General features: G+C 39.0%; 1 protein-coding gene across 6 annotated transcripts in view; it reads left to right on the forward strand.

The window, feature by feature from the left end:
* The window catches only part of ptprt (protein tyrosine phosphatase receptor type T), a 1,418,554-nt gene that overhangs the window by 1,147,189 nt on the left and 252,552 nt on the right, over nt 1–18,813 (forward strand). For 4 of the 6 annotated variants that reach the window (XM_072556501.1, XM_072556497.1, XM_072556496.1 and 1 more), the window contains one exon: nt 12,656–12,685. The exons of the other annotated variants lie outside the window; for them this stretch is intronic. In XM_072556501.1, coding sequence (XP_072412602.1) covers nt 12,656–12,685 — 30 coding nt within the window. The remainder of the gene's footprint in view (nt 1–12,655; nt 12,686–18,813) is intronic. 6 annotated transcript variants of the gene reach the window in all.

Raw genomic sequence — 18,813 nt, forward strand, 5'->3', positions numbered from 1 at the left:
ACAAAACCAATTTATATCCCTGAGAGGCAAAAGTTCCAGTTCACAGAAAAAGAAACAGTCATGGACAACGAAAGAGATATGGGATAGTATAAAACTAAAAGGGCTCACAAAAATACATGCAGATCCTGCATGAATGGGAAAAATATAAACACCAGCAAAGGACCAAAAGCAGCTTATAAGAGCTACTAAAAGGGATTATGAAAGAAATCTTGCCAGGGACATCAGAATCAGTAAGAAGAAATGTTATGGTTACATTAAGTGAAAGTGGGTGGTCAGGGGCAATGTTGTCACACTGAAGACTGAAAGTGGGAATATTGTCAATGAATGTGGGGAAATGGCAGACATGTTAAATAATCACTTTGCCTCAGTACTTACAGTAGAAAAGGAGAATAGCACGCCAGATGTCCTGAAGAAATTATTAGTGGATTGGGAACAGGGACGGAATAAAATTAATGTAGGTTAAACATCATTAATAAGGAAATTAAGGGAATTAACGAGTGACGAATATGATAAAGGACCTACTGGTTTCCCTTTGAGAGTGTTAAAGAAAGAAGGTGACCACATTGTAATGCCCTAACTATAATCTTTCAGAGTTTCTAGATAAATTAGTTGTCCCTCTGGATTGGAAAATTTCACATATTACTCTGCTTTTTAAGAAAGGCAAATGAGGAAATCCAAGAAATTTCAGCCTACCATTTGTGGTGGGGATATTTGTTGGAGTCTATAATCAAGGATAGGGTAACTGAACATCTTGAAAATTATCAGTTAATCAAGAGAGCCAGCATTGAAATTTTTGAAGAAGTGGACATGAGAATGTTTATGGATGCTCTTTATACTGACCTCCAGAATTGATGAAGTCTCAGATAAGAATCTGTTAACTAAGATAGAAGCCCATGGAATTGAGGGCAAGTTAATAACATGGCTGGGAATTGCTTGAGTGGCAGGTGGCATAAAGTAGGGAGAATGGGTAAGCATCCATATTGGCAGGAAGTGACCAGTGGTGTCCCACAAGGATCTGTGTTAGGGCTTCAAGTATTCAGATTACTGACTGATGACTTGGATAATGGCACGGAAAATTATATATCCAAATTTACTGGGGCTTCAGGTGCATAGATCTTTAAAGTTTCACAAACAGGTACAGAAAATAATCAAGACAGCTAATGGAATATTGACCTATACAGAAATGAGTACAAGGACGCAAAAGTTGTGCTGCAGTTTTACAAAACTCTGGTTAAACCCAACTTGGAATCCTGTGAGCGGATCTGGGAACTGCACCTTAGGGAGGATATATTGGCCTTGGAGGAAGTACAATGTAGGTTTCCAAGACTGATATCTAGATGTCAGGGGTTAGGTTATGAGGAGAGACTATAGAGGCCTGTTCTCTGTAGAGTTCAGAAGGTTAAGGGGTGATCTAATTGAAATCTTCAAAATATTAACAGGAAAAGACAGAGTAGATAAAGATAAATTATTTCCATTGGTTGGGAATTTTAGAACAATGGGATACAGTCTGCAGTTTTGGGTCAGACTGTTCAGAAGAGATGTGAGGAAGCACTTTTAAACAGAAAGGGTGGTAGAAATTTAAAAACTCGCTTCCACAAACAGTGAATGCTGGATTAGTTCTTAGTTTTAAATCTGAGATAGATAAACATTTGTGAACTGAAGGTATCAGAGGATACGGGCAAAAGACAGCTATATGGTGTTCAGCCACAAATCAGCTGTGATCTCTTTGAATGGTAGAAAAGGATCAGGTGGCTTAATGGCCTACACCTTTTTCAATATTGCTATTAATGGACACCAGCATGTATGTAAATACTGGACTTGCCCTCATCCCAGGGGGTATGCTTATACACTGATTTCAAGACTGCTGTATGGATAGTTTTCCAACAAATGGATATTTTGATTCATAATTATCATTCTGTTGTTTGGGTCAAAGTAGGATTTCATTGAATACTAAGCCAAGCTCAATTTAATAGCCTTAATTTGCTTACAAACACAGACATACATTTCCTTTTGTGGTGAAATATAACTTTGAATTGTAGCAAAACAACTTTTAATGGAATTAGCAGTCATGCAGACACATTATGAGCACCGAATACAGTAGACATTGTTCTACAGCAGGTGATGAAGAAGGCAAATGGAACGCTGGCCTTCTTAGTGAGAGAATTTCAGTACAAGAGTAGGAATGTCTTGCTGAAACTGTACGTCCTTGGTGAGACTGCAATTGGAATATTGTGAGCAATTTTGGCTCCCTTATCTGAGGAAGGATGTTCTGGCTATGGAGACAGCACAATAGAGATTCATCAGCCTGATTCCTAGGATGGCAGGACTGACATATGAAGAGAGACCTGATTGAATCAGACTATGTTCACGGGAGTTTAGATAAATGAGAGGGGAATCTCATAGAAAACTATAAAATTATAACATGACTAGACAGGGCAAATGCAGGAAGGTCACTGCAGCTAGGGTAGGCCATTGAGGTCTGAGATGAAGAGAAATTTCTTTACCCAGTTAGCGGTATGCCTTTGGAATGCTCTGCCATCGAAATTGGTTAAGGCCAAAACATTGAGAGTTTTCAAGAATGAGTTAGATATATTTCTCAAGGATAAAGGGTTCAAAGTTTATGAGAAAAGATGGGAACAGAGTGCTGGGTTGGATGATCAGTTGTGATCATCTTGAATGGTGGAGTAGACTCAAAGGGTTGAATGATGTATTCATGCTCCAATTTTCTTTGTATTAGTTTAATTTTCATTCAAAAGATTCATCTAAAACATTAAAAACACAGAGTCTCAGCCCTAAATGGCCTACCCCAAATCCTTAGACTGTGCCCACTCGTTCTGGACTCCTCAGTCATCGGGAACATCTTTCCTACAATTACTTTGTATAATCCTGTTCAAATTTTATAGGTTTCTATGAGGTCTCACCTCATTCTTCACAACACCAATGAGTGTAATCTTAACCACTCCATTATCTTTTCATACGTCAATCTTGTCATCCCAGGAAGCAGCTTGGTACATCAAATATAGAACAGTAGTACGGATGTAAACTTTTGTTGCTCTCCCTCCAGAGCCAGAACTTCTTTTCTCAACTAGGGAGATCAAAGGTGCACACAATTCCCCAGACATGATCTCACCAAGGCCCAATACAATGTCAGCAAGGCATCCCTGCTCCTATACTCCAATCCTCTCACTATAAAGGCCTGCGTTCCATTTACCGTCTGCACTGCTTGCTAGACCAGAAAGCTTACTTTCAGTGACTGGTGTATAAAGACAACAAGGTCTTATTGCAAATTTCCTTACCACCCTTTCCCAATCATTGCAATTTGCATTATCTGTCTTTCTGTTTTTACAAACAAAGTGGAAAACCTCACATTTGTCCACATTACATTATTGCTCCATTTGTCTGTTTAGATCGAACACAATATTGAATGAAATAACATTTTCCTGACCAAAATTTTTCTCTCAACTAATAACATTACAATCAGTCTTATCAGTGATTTTCTTCCGAAGGGATGTTTGATGTTCAAATTACTGGCTGTATTTAGAACTGTGGCCACACTTGGAATATTGTGTACAGTTCTGGTCGCCATATTTCGGGATGGATGTGGAAGCATTGGAAAAGATTCAGAGGAGATTTACCAGGATGTTGCCTGGTCCGGAGGGAAGGTCTTATCAGGAAAGGCTGAGAGATTTGGGTCTGTTCTCATTGGAAAGAGGAAGGCTAAGAGGGGATTTGATAGAGACATACAAGATGATCAGAGGATTAGATAGTGTAGACAGTGAAAGTCTTTTCCCTAGGATGTTGACGTCAGCTTGTACGAGGGGGCATAACTACAAATTGAGGGGTGATAGATTTAAGACAGATGTCAGAGGCAGGTTCTTTACTCAGAGAGTGGTAAGGACGTGGAATGCCCTACCTGCCAATGTAGTTAACTCTGCCACATTAGGGTGATCTAAACAAAACTTAGATAAGCACATGAATGATGATGGGATAGTGTAGGGGGACGAGCTGAGAATTGTACACAGGTCGGCGCAACATTGAGGGCCGAAAAGCCTGTTCTTCACTGTATTGTTCTATGTTCTATCTGTGAGGGCCAGTCTTTAAGCGAGTGTCCCCAGTTTATTACAGTTCCAAACAGGATACCTTGAGCCAGTAAGCTCCTAGCTGAGAAGGGTGAGCTGGTTCCCTTTGGTTATTGGCCTGCCCCCTTGGTTGGTTGTTACAAGGTAAATTTTGAAAGGATTCCTTCCTTTGTGGATACTTTTCTCCCAGTCACAAATGAACTTGCATGTAAAAGGAGCCAATTTAACTAAGCTTTCATGAATTAACAAAAAGAATGAGTTTATTAGTTACTAAACAAGAGAAGAAATAGTAATACATAGACTCAGAGAATAGAAATAAGAGATAAACTGAAAAAGATGAAAAATGAAAAAGAAGACATATTGATCAATCTATGAATTGTTTGTGTTGTGCTGAAGATTGAACATTATCGCTGTTAAACGTGGATGTGGCCAATGCATTGGCATTGGTAGTTAAACAGTAGGTTTTGAGATTTTTGGCTTTACAAGTTGATTGAAACTCTATTGTCCTGATTCCATTTTATAGTGGCTGGCTGAGAATCATTTTCCCTTTATTTTTACCTGCAGTGCAAGCATGATTTAAATGGCTGTTCTCAGGACTGTGACCCTCACAGCACTCTAGTCCACACATGAGGATATCAGACCACTAGCACACACAGATCAGGCTGAAGCTCACCTTTGACCCATGCTCTTGTATATTCTTGAAAGTGGAAAAGTGCAAATATGTGTCTCTGCAAAGACTGCTGTCATTTCTGATCATCATGTTCATTGTCTGAAATACTCACAGGCTCAGTTTACATTTTCTCCCTTTGCATCTTCTTGGACACCTCATCAGGTGTGACATTCCATTTAAATAATATTCAGCTCTTCTGTTCTTCCTGCCAACCTCACATGTGCATAACCTCACACCTCCTCGGACTTTATTCCATCGGCTAAGTTGTCGTCCACTCACTTAACCTGTCTGTATCCATTTGCAGGCTCTTTGTGTCATCCTTACTACTTGCCTTTCCATCTGGGTTTGTGTCATCTGCAAACTTGACTATAATGCATTCACTTTTCTTATCCAAGTGGTTAATAATATATTGTAAATAAATGGCACTACAACACTGATCATTGCTCTATGTTTAAACGGTACAAACTAAATTAACTGATCCTGCACTTCCAATGGAGAGCCATGCTCAGTAGAAGCATTGGACAAAAATGTGGAGCTATAATATTTTACAAAAGGATGCTGGGTGAGGTTCTCCAATGCTTTACAGTTCGAGACAGACTGCCTTAAACTGTTGAACTCACATCTCTTCTTTATTCACCAACCCCATTGGTTGGTTACAAGGTTAATTTTAAGAAAAGATCTCTTCCCTTGTAAATACCTTTCTTACACCCCCAAATGAACTTATCTTTTAAAAGGAGTTATTTCGCTGCGCATTCTTGAATGAACAAAATGCTTGAGTTGATTCATTACTACCTGCAAGAGGAATTACTAACACAATACACATACACAGGTTATAAACAAGAGGCAAAAAGCAAAAAGATAGAGGATTCAGTACCTGAATTGTTCTTCAAGAGCAAATTCTTGAAGATTGCAACCAATACATTGGTGGTAACTGGTAATGTTGATGTGGGAGGTGAACAGTCAGCTCCATGACCCTTAGTTTTGCAGTTTAGTTCAGATTCTCTCGTTCTGATTCTTTTTCACTGTGATTGAATTCAAACATTCAGGGTGAAAGAGACTCCTTTGTCATCCTTTCTAACTGCTTTGCAGCACTTAGAATGAGAGTGAGAGAGAGAGAGAGAGAGTCTTTACTTGCAACAAACGGTAGCTAGAGGATATTCAGGATTTTGAATGGTCATATTCAAAGATATTTCTTTGAATGTGGCCACTACAACATTCTGACACTCTAATCCTGCCTGGTATACACAAAAGTATTCAGTCTCACTGGTCCACTCGAATAGAGTTGAAAATGTTTTTAAACCCTGTCCTTCTGTATTCTTCAAAGTAAAAATTAGAAGATGTGTCTGCTATGGAACAAGATCAGCAGGGGCAGCCTGGAGATCATTAGGCCTTTATTATCATTGTAGTCACAAGAGGTCACAGTTCAGTTTGTTTGAAATTTCTTTACACTTTTAGATATTACATCCCATCGGTCTCTCTCTCTCTCTCTAAAAAATACTAGAGCCCCTGCTTTCAAAATTTGAATGTCTGTAATTGATTTATTTAAATGTCAACTCTGGCAATAGCTTTGGGAACAGGATTCACAGCAGCTAATGGCTGACCTGAAAATAACACTCATCACCTGAAAAGATACTGTTGTATAATTGTTCAGTGGATTACTAGGAATAACACCTTTAATAAATGTACAGAGCCCCTTAAACACAGTGCCCAAGCTTAACATTCACATGAAAAGACAAATAGTCAGTGTATTTCAAAGTCATAGTTCAGTCTTTAAATTGATAAAAAAAATCTGTGTGAAGCAAAACAGGGAACTGAATTGCACTAATGTATAATCTACCAAATACATTTTAAGTCAATTTAATGTGACAGATAAATGGTTCTCTGTTAAACCAGCTGGTTCTCTGTTAAACCAGCTGGTTCTTTCCCTTGGCTATCACGCTTTACTGGGTGTTTAATCATTGATTGGCTGTGCTGCCAGTTTTGCTAATGACCATTTAACATTTGCACTGTCCTTGATGAAGATGTCACTTTGAAAGTGTTTGGCATTCAATTGTACTCACTAAGTACTTAGCTAAAATCCTCCTTAGGATAATAATGGCCCTTAAGCAAAATAAATAGATAGTGGCAGGATTGGGACTCTCCAGGGGCAGGTTAAAAATTCTTTCAGCCGACATGTACCTGTTTCCTATATCATTATAGACAGGACAATGATGAAAATAGACATCTACTGACAAGGTTTAATTTCCCATCTCCATCAGCAACCCACTGCCAATGCAAGTTGCAATGCTACAAATAAAAACCTTTTCTCCACTGCTTATCAAACTTATTTTTGCCCCAATCTCTCAACAATTGAGAGTTGAATTCCTGAGGGAAGTCAGGTTTGCTGCCTACATGATGACTGTGGAGGAAGATCTGAACTGAATTGTAAAGCCAAAGTGACTTAGAATGGGATTTGATTTCAGGTAACTTCATGGGCAGACTGTACCATTGTTGTAATCAGTGATGTTTAGAATTGGATTTTTATCATCGTACTTTTCTTGGGAAAACATTATGCTGAATGATTAACAAGCACGGGATCTACAGCCACAAAAACCCACAAGCCTGTTTTGTGCAAATCCCAAACTTGTCTTTATTTTTCTCCAGCCCCTCAATCTCTCATCAATCTCTTTCTGTTATTTCATTTTCTACTCATTACATAGGAAATCTACTTTCTGCCCAATGATGCACACAGTCAAAAAAAGCTCAAACATAATTATTTGCTTTTATTTAACAGCCCCTTACCCAAAATGATCCTACTTTCTGAAACCACAAAGTGTATCGGGTTTCCTGGAAAAACTCCAGAAAAAAAGTCGACATATGCGTTGGTTTATTATAATGAATATAAACATGGCTGCTTACACCTAAGCACCAATACAAGTTGTTGTCATATAATGAGGATACTCCCAGGATTTGAAATAGTGCCATTTTTCAGTGGTTTCTCATTTGGCATGTTGCACATATCTCTATATAGTACTGTTTGCGATGTTTTCTGATTTTGCACAGAGACAAGTTGTAAGATTACATAGAATTACATAAGATATCCAGCATATACAATCTTGATTTGGGGTCCACTCAAAACTTCTCCCACCTTTTCTCATCCAACTTGGATAGCATCATCCTCACTTCAATGTTCCACATATGTTTATTTCCCCTCCTTTTGATTGTACCTATATTTTGAACTGTGGAAATAGTTCCACATGCTCACATCTCTCTCTGATTTTTTTTGTGGTTAGCTTATGTTGATTCCTGCTAGATTTTCTCGAACAAACAAATGGAAACAGACACAATGGGCGAAATTGTCAATGGAGGTTCAGGGGGCAACATTCCAGTGAATTCTTGACAAGGCAACTGTCAAATTCACACAGACAAGTTGTCATATATTTTGAGGCATCAAGCACTACATGGAACATAGAACATTACAGTGCACTACAGGCCCTTCGGCCTTCAATGTTGCACCAACCTGTGGAACCAATCTGAAGCCCATCTATCCTACACAATCCCATTTTCATCCATATGTTTATTCAATGATCATTAAAATGCCCTTAAAGTTGGTGAGTCTACTACGGTTGTAACAGTACATTCCACACCCCTACTATAGGTGCACAATCCTTTATCTGAAATGCTCAGGACGAACTGGTTTTCGGAATTCAGAATTTTTTGTATTTCAGAACAAGTGACAGTTTGATGGTGAAACTTTTAAAGAACTTACCAAAGAGCAGGCTCACTATGAGTACTAAAGGTTCTGAGACAGAATTGAGGCCTGCCAGAGCTGGGCCATGCCCCTTCATGTCGCATCTGAGTGACATGCATTGAGTGGGTGTAGAGTTGGGTTAACTGTTTGCATGCCAAACAACCTCGTTAATGAGAAAAAAAACTTCACAGAAACCCTTCGGATCTTTTTAGATTTTGGGATTTCGGATAATGGGTTGAGTACCTGTATTCTCTGAGTAAAGAAACTACCTCTGACATCTGTCCTATATCTATCACTCCTCAATTTAAAGCTATGTCCCCTCATGCTAGGCATCACCACTACCTGGAGACAGGATTTACACTGGGGACCTCTACAATCCTGGAAGTCTAAGAATGATCCTCCTGCAACAGCCACAGCCTCATCTCTGGAGCTGATGAGCTCAAGAGCTGCTAGCTTTTAAATTATTACAACTCTCACTGGATGTGGCTTCCATCCCCAGGGCCTTAATTCTAGGCAAAAGCTGACTCCTGCTGACGCCTCTTGCCAATTGATGCCATGTCATGTGATCCCAGGTGATTCATCAACCTTCCTGACAAGAGGCAATGTCGCTCTTTTGTTGACTTTCCAGTCAGCTAATGAGATACCTTACACCGCAACCAGATCCTGTCTTGCAAATTCATTTCTACCTCCTTATAGTTTGTTGCTATCCACTCACCTCCATATTGAATATACAGTTCCCACCCCAATTTATTATTTGACCGCAAATTTTAAAATTATGTTCTTAGTTTCTGAATGAGCATTATAAATTGGAAGTAACAGTGGTCTCAGCACTGATCCTCTGGGATTCCCATTCCCACTTCTGCCATTGTGAATAACTACCCTTTAGCTCTGTGATTTGCTTTATGTCTTGAGCATAGTTTATTCCACCCCCCACCCCCCCCCCCCACCCCCGCCCCGACTCCACTTGTTCAGATCTTATGCACTAAAAAGCACCTGGATGGGTATATGAATATGAAGGGTTTAGAGGAATATGAACATAGAACATTATAGCGCAGTACAGGCCCGTCTGCCCTCTATGTTGAGCTGACCTGTCATACCAATCTGAAGCCCATCTAAACTACACTATTCCAAGTACATCCATATGCTTGTCCAATGACGACTTAAATGTACTTAAAATTGGTGAGTCTACTTCTGTCAAAGCATTCCATACCCTTACTACTCTCTGAGGAAAGAAACTACCTCTGACATCTGACCTATATCTATCACCCCTCAATTTAAAGCTATGCCCCCTCATGCTCGCCGTCACCATACTTGGAAAAAGGCTTTCCCTGTCCACCCTATCTAACCCTCTGATTATCTTATATATCTCTATTAAGTCACCTCTCAATCTTCTTCTCTCCAATAAAAACAGCCTCAAGTCCCTCAGCCTTTCCTCGTAAGATCTTCCCTCCATACCAGGCAACATCCTAGTAAATTTCCTCTGTACCCTTTCCAAAGCTTCCACATCCTTCTTATAATGTGGTGACCAGAAGTGTACACAATATGCCAAGTGTGGCAGCACCAGAGTTTTGTACAGCTGTAGCATAACCTCTTGGTTCCGGAACTCGATCCCTCTATTAATAAAAGCTAAAACACTGTATGCCTTCTTAACAATCCTGTCAACCTGGGTGGCAACTTTCAAGGATCTGTGTACCTGGACACCAAGATCTCTCTGCTCATCTACACTACCAAGAATCTTACCATTAGCCCAGTACTTTGCATTCCGGTTATTCCAACCAAAATGAATCACCTCACACTTGTCCGCATTAAACTCCATTTGCCACCTCTCAGCCCAGCTCTGCAGCTTATCTATGTCTCTCTGTAACCTACAACATTCTTCGTCATTATGGGCCAAGTGCTGGCAAATGGGTCTAGATTAGATTAGGATATCTGGTCACCTTGGACAAGTTGGACCAAAGGGTCTATTTCCATGCTGTGCATCAATATGCGTCTACCTAATATGTGGTGCCTTATCTAAAGGCCCTCTTGGTTCATGCCCATAGACAATTCAACAATGACTTGTTGATGCCAACTCTCACAAAGGGAGATACCAACTTGAGGGTTGGTATTAACTTCTAGATGAAGTTGGGAAAATGGCCACACAAACCACTCAAAGGAATTTACATGACACCTTGACCACACTAAACAGCAGAGTGCAGAGACCTACTCAAAGGATACCTGTTATCAATTCAGTTGAAAGAATTGTACATGGCAGAAGGAGACATAAGAATGGAAATCATAACAAAAATAAAAAGTTTGAAACATTCATTTTTATGCTTGGTTATGTAGGCATTCATATAATTTTAAGTGGAGAGAATTAGAGAGAAATAAAAAATACTTTTATTCTATGCACTTTTATGTGTAGTAGAAGACAATTTTAATTAACAGTATTAAATTTACTGTTGAAATGAAGCATTCAACTAAGGCCTTGCTCCTGACTAGATCAGTTGGTAGCATGCCTGATGGGGAACACTCTAAGGAGTGGTAAACAGAAGAATGAGACATTTCTAGTCAGTAATCTGCTTTTCTGAAGGTCAGATGATTTGAAAGCTATTTTTAGACCTATCATAGCTCCAGTTCTTTGAATCAGGGTGACTGTGTTTGTCACAATTGTTGACGCTGGAATGACCTAGCAGAGACAAGAGACCAAATTAAGGCTCGCTAAACACAATAAAACAGACATTTTATCAAACATCAAAGATGTTTTTGATAAGCCTTTATTTTTCCCTGTCTAAAGAGGGAATACTTTCCACAACAATATGTCACTGAATGTTCCTCTGCCTTCAGTTAGACAACAAAAACAGGAAAGTAATCTTGATACAAGAAGTACAAAAATAATTTTCTGAGGATAATAATAAAAGAAATTCCCATTGATGGTATTGTAGCTTTCCAAAACACTACTAAATTGAATTAGCATTTATTTAAGTCAGCTTTAGTTCTGTAAACTGAGGAAGAAAATTCTATCATGAATGATGTGGCTTATGGAAGATCAATTGACTGTGCTGATAATTGTGCAGAAGAAGAATTGATTTAATCAGTTTTTGCAGCAAGCTCTAGAGTTTACCATTAATGCAACTCACAGAAGGTTACTGGTAGAAATGACTCAGAGCTATTTTAACGCCACTCATGAAATGAAATAAACAGGACTGACACTAGATATAATCTTGTTGAAAATCTCCTCAGTTGTACAGATTCTTTTTATTTCCTTTTACCTCTGCCTCCCCCAAGTCTACTCAATTCCAAACCATCGTTCACTGTTGAGTGAGCCAGCAAGTAGATCATCGTATCCTTCATAGGATGTTATTCTGGGGCTGACGAGCTGGAGTAGAATTTCAATGAGATGATGCATCATTCTTTCCCATGACAGACACTGTCTAGTTCAGAATTGTTCAAGTATATCACGCATATGTTACAGATTAGTGCTCAGTTTTGTCATTTTGGCAAATGCTAGAATGGCAAATTTTAGTATGTTGGCCTTTACAAAGTAGTTGCATACGTGTTTCATTTTGAAACTTAATAATCCTTTATTTATTAGTTATTTTAATTTGTTTTTATTTTATTCATGGTAAGATATTTCCAAACTGGAATGCATAATTTACCTTCGAGATTTCTTTGGGTTAATGCAGTTTGCTTACAATATCTTCACCTCACATATTGTGCAATCCTATGAAGAATCATTCATTTTTATTTTCTTCAGGGGATGTAACAGAACTAGGTCTGAGATTGGTTTCATTCCCCATCTTCCATGATCTCTGTGGTCCATTTTTGGACAGATTTTTAAACAGTCCTTAAGAATAGTATAACCGTAAAATCATCAACCTTTCCAAAGGCATTAACATAAGACAGATTGCAGTCCTTTTTAGTCCTTTTATAATTCCCTTTCAAATTGTTGTCAGTAAAATGAAAGAACTAAACTGTGGTTCCATTAGACAGATAAACAACATAGATTTATTAATTCAGTATTTGACATGTTATTTGCACTTTTGTGGCAACAATCTTCAAGGTGACTTTGTCATTATCTGTATAATCCTTATCCCCTGACTTTTACTGTGCAAACTCCTTAATAACTTATTTTCTTATTTCTCCCTTTCATTGCTTACCCATCCATTTATCCCTTCAACTGTTCACGCATGGCAGGAGGAGTGCTTATTCCTACTCATATTACCTGTAAGTATCAGCTCAAGTAGAAATTTCCCTTCACTCGTCTCCATGGTCTCTTATGCCCAAACAAAGCTGCTTAGAGTAGATAGCTCAATTATTTACCGAACTTAAAAGCATTTGTAGATGCATAAGACATTCTTAAAATTGTGTTTTTACTATATTCTGATGTTTTAAGTAATTTACAATTGTGGAATGTTTTTTTAATAGCTAAATAATCCTACCATTGCGATTTCCCACAGGTTTGTGATATAATTGCATAAAGTTCAGAGGTTACAGCAAACATGTCACAGACATTGTTTGTCATTGCAGCATTCGCTATATTTTAAATAATATTAGTCACAAAAAGTCATCCACTGTGCCCATATGTGGGATTTGGAGTTACACTGAGCAGTATTTACTCTAGATGTCCAAGGATCTTTTTGAAACAACTTTTGTGTTTGAAAGCTGTGTACCAAAGAATACTGTATTTTCAAAGCAAATCTTGTTGAATTAGATGAACTATGACAATTAGATTACTTACAGTGTGGAAACAGGCCCTTCGGCCCAACAAGTCCACACCGCCCCGCCGAAGCGCAACCCACCCATACCCCTATATTTACCCCTTACCTAACACTACGGGCAATTTAGCATAGCCAATCCACCTGACCTGCACATCTTTGGACTGTGGGAGGAAACCAGAGCACCCGGAGGAAACCCACACAGACACGGGGAGAATGTGCAAACTCCACACAGTCAGTCGCCTGAGGCGGGAATTGAACCCGGGTCTCTGGCGCTGTGAGGCAGCAGTGCTAACCACTGAGCCACCGTGCCGCCCACTAATCTAATAGAACTGATGGATTCTTAATGCAGATTTACTACATAAGGATGATGCAGTGTCTCATGACATTGCTGCATGAACACACTGCCAGACGGTGGCTTGTCTTTCAGCATGAGTCCCATGATGGGATAAGATGCAATGCTCCTTCACAGGGCTAGACTACAGGTAAATTAGCCCAAGGCAGATGCATATAATCATCTGTCCTGGTACAGACAAGAATTAGAAAATGTTTAGGAATTGCCCACTTCCCTTCACTTTTAACTAGAAAATGCTATGTGACAATGTGGCATATGTCAGGATTTATGGGCACAAATTAACTGGGGAAATAATCGGATTATATTTACTCTTAAAATGTTGCTTCATTGCTTTTTTATCATGAGCTTAGTACAGGTAAAGGTGCTTACATTGCACAGATAATGATGGTTGTTGATCATAGATAATGATAGACTACAACAATATAATTGTGTGACTTCAAGACATGGTCTGAGCTAATACCAATTATGTGGCTTAATCATCTGTGTTTAGCAGAGAACATTATAGACCAATTATAAGCAGATGGCAAACATATTTTACAAACATTTGCATTTTACCTCACTACAAATATCCTAACGTTTAATTGTTTATAGGCTTTTTTGAAATTACTTTCTCAGTTATTTCATTAGGGACCATAGCCCATCTATTTATATGATTGAATTATGGATGTACACAAACTTGCTGCTGTTGTCATGATATTTTGTAACACTTTTATGGCAACCAGTTACAACACTAAGATAGTACACAACTATTCAGAATGACAATTTTCCTAAGTAACCTCTTGCCCATAACAATGTAGATGCAGGTTGAGATCACTGCAATGACAATTTGAAGAAGCTCTTAACAGATCTCCATTTGTTTTTTTCTCTCGCCAAGGCGAGTGATTTATCTTTTATATATCTTATCCATTTTATAAATAAGTCCCCATCCTCAAATTAATTTCATATTAAATTTGAAGTCTCCTTAAGTTTTTTTTTGCTGTGGTTGTTTCTTCCTCGATAAACAAATAAACTGTCACTTCTTGTAGCAGGGCCTCTGTTCCTTTTAGATAAATATATATTGCCGTGTTAGTTCCAAGAAATTAATGGTGCTGCCTGTTCTCCTAGATATAAATATTAAATGTTTTCTGCTGCTCATTTTTCCTTCTACAACTCACTGCAGTCTGTTTGCTGGAGAATAAATAAATGTATTACCCTTCTGTTTGCTAAAGTTTAATGGTGCTGTCTGCTCCCTGCTATATAAATAAAAAAGCCTCTGCTGCTTGCTGAAATTTCTTGCTATTGTCTGCTCACCTAATCTTAGATATTCTACCTTCTTCCCTAAAATCCAATGCTGCTGTTTCGTCAGCTCAATATTAAATATTCCTCACTGCCTGTGCGCATAATTTATGATAAATAATTAAATATCTGACTGGAATAGATGCTAAAATGGTGACAGCAGATTGCTGGAACCCATTCCAAAATATTTAGAGATTGGGATGGCAAAATATACAAATGAGGACAAAGGTGGTGAGAGAAGGGGAGATTTCCTGTGTATTTGCGTCTAGAGGCTGGGAACATGATATAAATGATCAAGAAAAAAAAACTGGAAACCTAATTGTGCTAGATTCAAATTTCCTGGATTTTGTGTGTTGTAATTCCAGCCCTGTCCTTAAAACCTTAAGTCATAGTAATGTCCCCTAAAGCACAGAGATCATAAGGGAATTTCCTGCAATGACTCTGTTTCAGCAGCTTTTTTAACGTTTAATATCGGGATCAGATCTTCAGCACACAGATATTTGTCGTCACCTGAACTAGTGCACATCACCAAACACAGGTCAGGTACAAATACTGTCAGCCTATCAATCCTGATTGGTGTTTTGCTGCTTTTACACCTACTTGCTGTTAACAAGGCGGACAAGGACAGAATGAAAGAAGGAACAGAATGAACAGCACAATAAACTGAAGGCTAAAAAGTTGATGCACCACCAAAAAAGATAATGTCCCACCGGCAATGACCCATCTTAGAAAGGAGATGGCAGAGAAGTTGTCTGTTTGTTGACATTACAAGAGAGGTTATTACCAGTTCTGTGGCTAGCTCTTGGATGACCCAGCCCCAGAGCAAACAAAGACTCAAGTGGTAATAATATTGATCGCCACACCCATCAGGAAGGACAGATCACAGGTTTAATCTGTCCATGTTCAGAGAAGCTGGCAGTGACCTCCTTGGAGAAGCAAAGATGGAAAGGAGGTTTAATAGAGATGTTCAAAATCATGTGATGTCTGGAGAGAGCTGATGGTGGAAAACTTTCCATCGGCAGTAAAGTTAAGAACCAGAGGATAATGGAATCTGGTGGTTGGCAAAAGTACTAAATGCAAAACTGTTTTAGCTCATACAAGGTTGGGATCTAGAATGCTCTGCCCTAGCATTTGGTAAAGGCAGTTTAATTTGGAGTTTTCAGAACAACATTGGATAATTCTTTGAAGAGTAACTGGGTAAGACTAAAGGAAAATGCAGAAGAATGAGACTAGTTGAACTGGTTTCAGAGAGAGCTGCCACAGATAAAATGGGGGAACGGCCTTCTGCATAGTAATCATTCTGTGATTGGTTAAAGGCAATGAAACCTTGCTGCCCTTTTCATTGGCCAAACAAGTCATTGAATTTGGCTTGTTGGTAGTGGAACAAATCCAGAGGAGGGTGCTTAGCTTCTATGGGATAGATTAGAGTTCGAGGGTTAGGTTCTGCAGCACAAGCTGCAATAAAGGTCCTCAGACCAGAAAGAGCTCTTATTTCCTCAATGTTCAATTCATCTAAAATGTCCGGTTGCACATCTTACAAGATATGCCACTTGACATGTAATGTGAGGGCCTGCCTTGATGTTCTTAATGTTTTCATCATTTTTTTTGCTTTCATGCTTATAAGTGTTATTGCCAAAACCAGCATTGTTACTCATCCCAAATTACATTTGAACACATAAATTAGGAGCAAAAGTTGACCTTTGGTCCCTCAGGCCTGCACTGCCATTTAAGTACAACGTAGTTGCTCTGTTTATGCTCTTGAGAAGTGGTGGTGATGCAGGTCTTTAACCAGAGACTATTCCCTCGAATGTGCAACCAGAGTAGACACAGTTTTCTCACTCAAAAATGTTTTATTGCAAAATGTACTTGGTATGATTAGTAAACATGAGCATCAAATTTGAACAACTGCCAAAAAATGTTTCTGAAATGAATTGAACTTTACTTAAACAATTGAACGAATTATGACAGGAACTCCAGTGCACATTAGATATCTGTCTGTCTTTTCAGCCATTCTTGTTTCTGAGGCCTGAGCCATGTACTTCGAATTAGCTTAAGGGATTTGCTATTACTTCCTTCAGAATGGTAGGAGACTCTGCCCTCATTAGCTGCCTTTGAACCAGGGAAAAGACAAAAGTCACAGGTTCTGGTGCTGCCCCTTTCCCTGGTGTCCAGCTTTTGATGCTCTGCCCCAATCCAACCAAAGTGGACTCCCCCAAGAGCCCGGAGCTTCAGTTATTGGGACTTGATTCATCTTCCTGTCCCAAGTCCTGTGTGGACAAATTAGAGGTTATTCCAGGCTGACAATCAACTTGTCTAGCTGTGTTAACAGCATGCTTCCACAGCCAACAAATCCTGCTTGAACAGAGCTTCTGGCCCAGAGGTATGGACACTATCACTGTTCCATAAGTGTTCCTTTTCACCTTTATATGGACATTGAGAAACATAGTTTCGTAAGAAACTGAGTAAGAAGCACACAGAGATTCTGATGACAGAAATAATTAGTTCAGACACAAAGATCATCCAGAAGAAGGTCAGATAGAGTACAAACCACAAACGCACTGATATCTATTGAGAGAAAAATCAGGGAGCACCAAACAATCCTGCAGACGTTACAGAGAAAGAGGAACACAAATTCGCAAGACAGGAAAGATCAACAAAGAAAGACAGGTAAACAGAAAAATAAAGCAGGAAACTCCAGATATCACATAGATGTAACATATTGGTTAAGAGAAAAACAGCTGGGCAGAGAGAAAGAGAGCTTTTGTGACATAATGAGAAAAACAAGCATCAAGCTCAATCTTTCTGAAGAATCAACAAAAGTAATGCCATGGAGATATACTAGTTTATTTCAGTGAATTAACATTTCTAATCAAGTGTTTGGCTTCAGGTGAACAAGGTAAAACATTAAAACATTAATGTCCCACTGTGTACTTCTTAGGCTGATATCTTAGATCGAAAGGATCACCATTTTGTGTTCGAAACCAAATTACTTTTGTGCTGGAAATTGTTAGGGAACATATCTTCAGTATGACAAAATACCTCCAGTAAATATTATCCAGTATCATCTTTTTCACGACGCATTGGCCATTGTTCTTTAATCTGCAGCAATGTGGTGCACAGCAGCCTAAGTAAACTATCAGAATTTGTCTGATGACGCTAGATGAATTAGGCAAATAAGATCTTTAATCTTTAATGAGTTATACTTGATTCTTATCAAATAGCTATACTGAAGGGAAAGTTCCTAAGTAAAATCAGCCCAACTGTCACTTTATTTTGCATGGTTGTAACTTGTCTGACTTGAGCAGGAGTGTCAGTAGAGAAGGTTGACCTTACAGACCTTGTGTGCTTTCATATGACAGCCACCATTCCGGTGCAGCATTTCATTTTATGTGCAAGAACAGTGACCGACCTGAGGCTTGGCAACATTGCATCCTGATAGGAAATTGAAAAGGCCCAAGTTGGCTCTGAGAAGATACATACAGAGGGTTTCCTGACAGGTACTACTGGGATTCCTACTCCAAAATAGGAAAGAACGTTCTCTTTGAAGTCTGCATGGAGTTCAAGTCACTTCATTCTGAAAACTTCAGTCTTTTCAGTCCAAAGAGAGAGCTAGCAATGTCAGAGGCCACAGTGAGCGCTTATAATGGAAAGATGGATGAGTTGAAAATAACGTATGCTGCTTAAATGCTTACCATGTATTCTTTTGGCTATATTCTCACTATGATGAAGGGCTTTTGCCTGAAATGTCAATTTACCTGCACCTCGGATGCTGCCTGACCTGCCTTGCTTTTCCAGCACTACTCTAATCTTGACTCTATTCTCCAGCATCTGCAATACCCAATTTTGCCTATATTCTCACTATGACAATGGCATTATTGCAAACATTTTCCATCATAATGACATTGGAGTGTAAATGCAGCCTGACCCCAGCTTCAGACTCCCAACTTCATATTGAAGTTGACAGCAAAAGGGATTTTGGAGGTGGTGTCTTCATTCCATTTTACTGT

The sequence above is a fragment of the Chiloscyllium punctatum genome, chromosome 37 (genome assembly GCF_047496795.1).
Source record: "Chiloscyllium punctatum isolate Juve2018m chromosome 37, sChiPun1.3, whole genome shotgun sequence".
Taxonomy (NCBI): domain Eukaryota; kingdom Metazoa; phylum Chordata; class Chondrichthyes; order Orectolobiformes; family Hemiscylliidae; genus Chiloscyllium; species Chiloscyllium punctatum.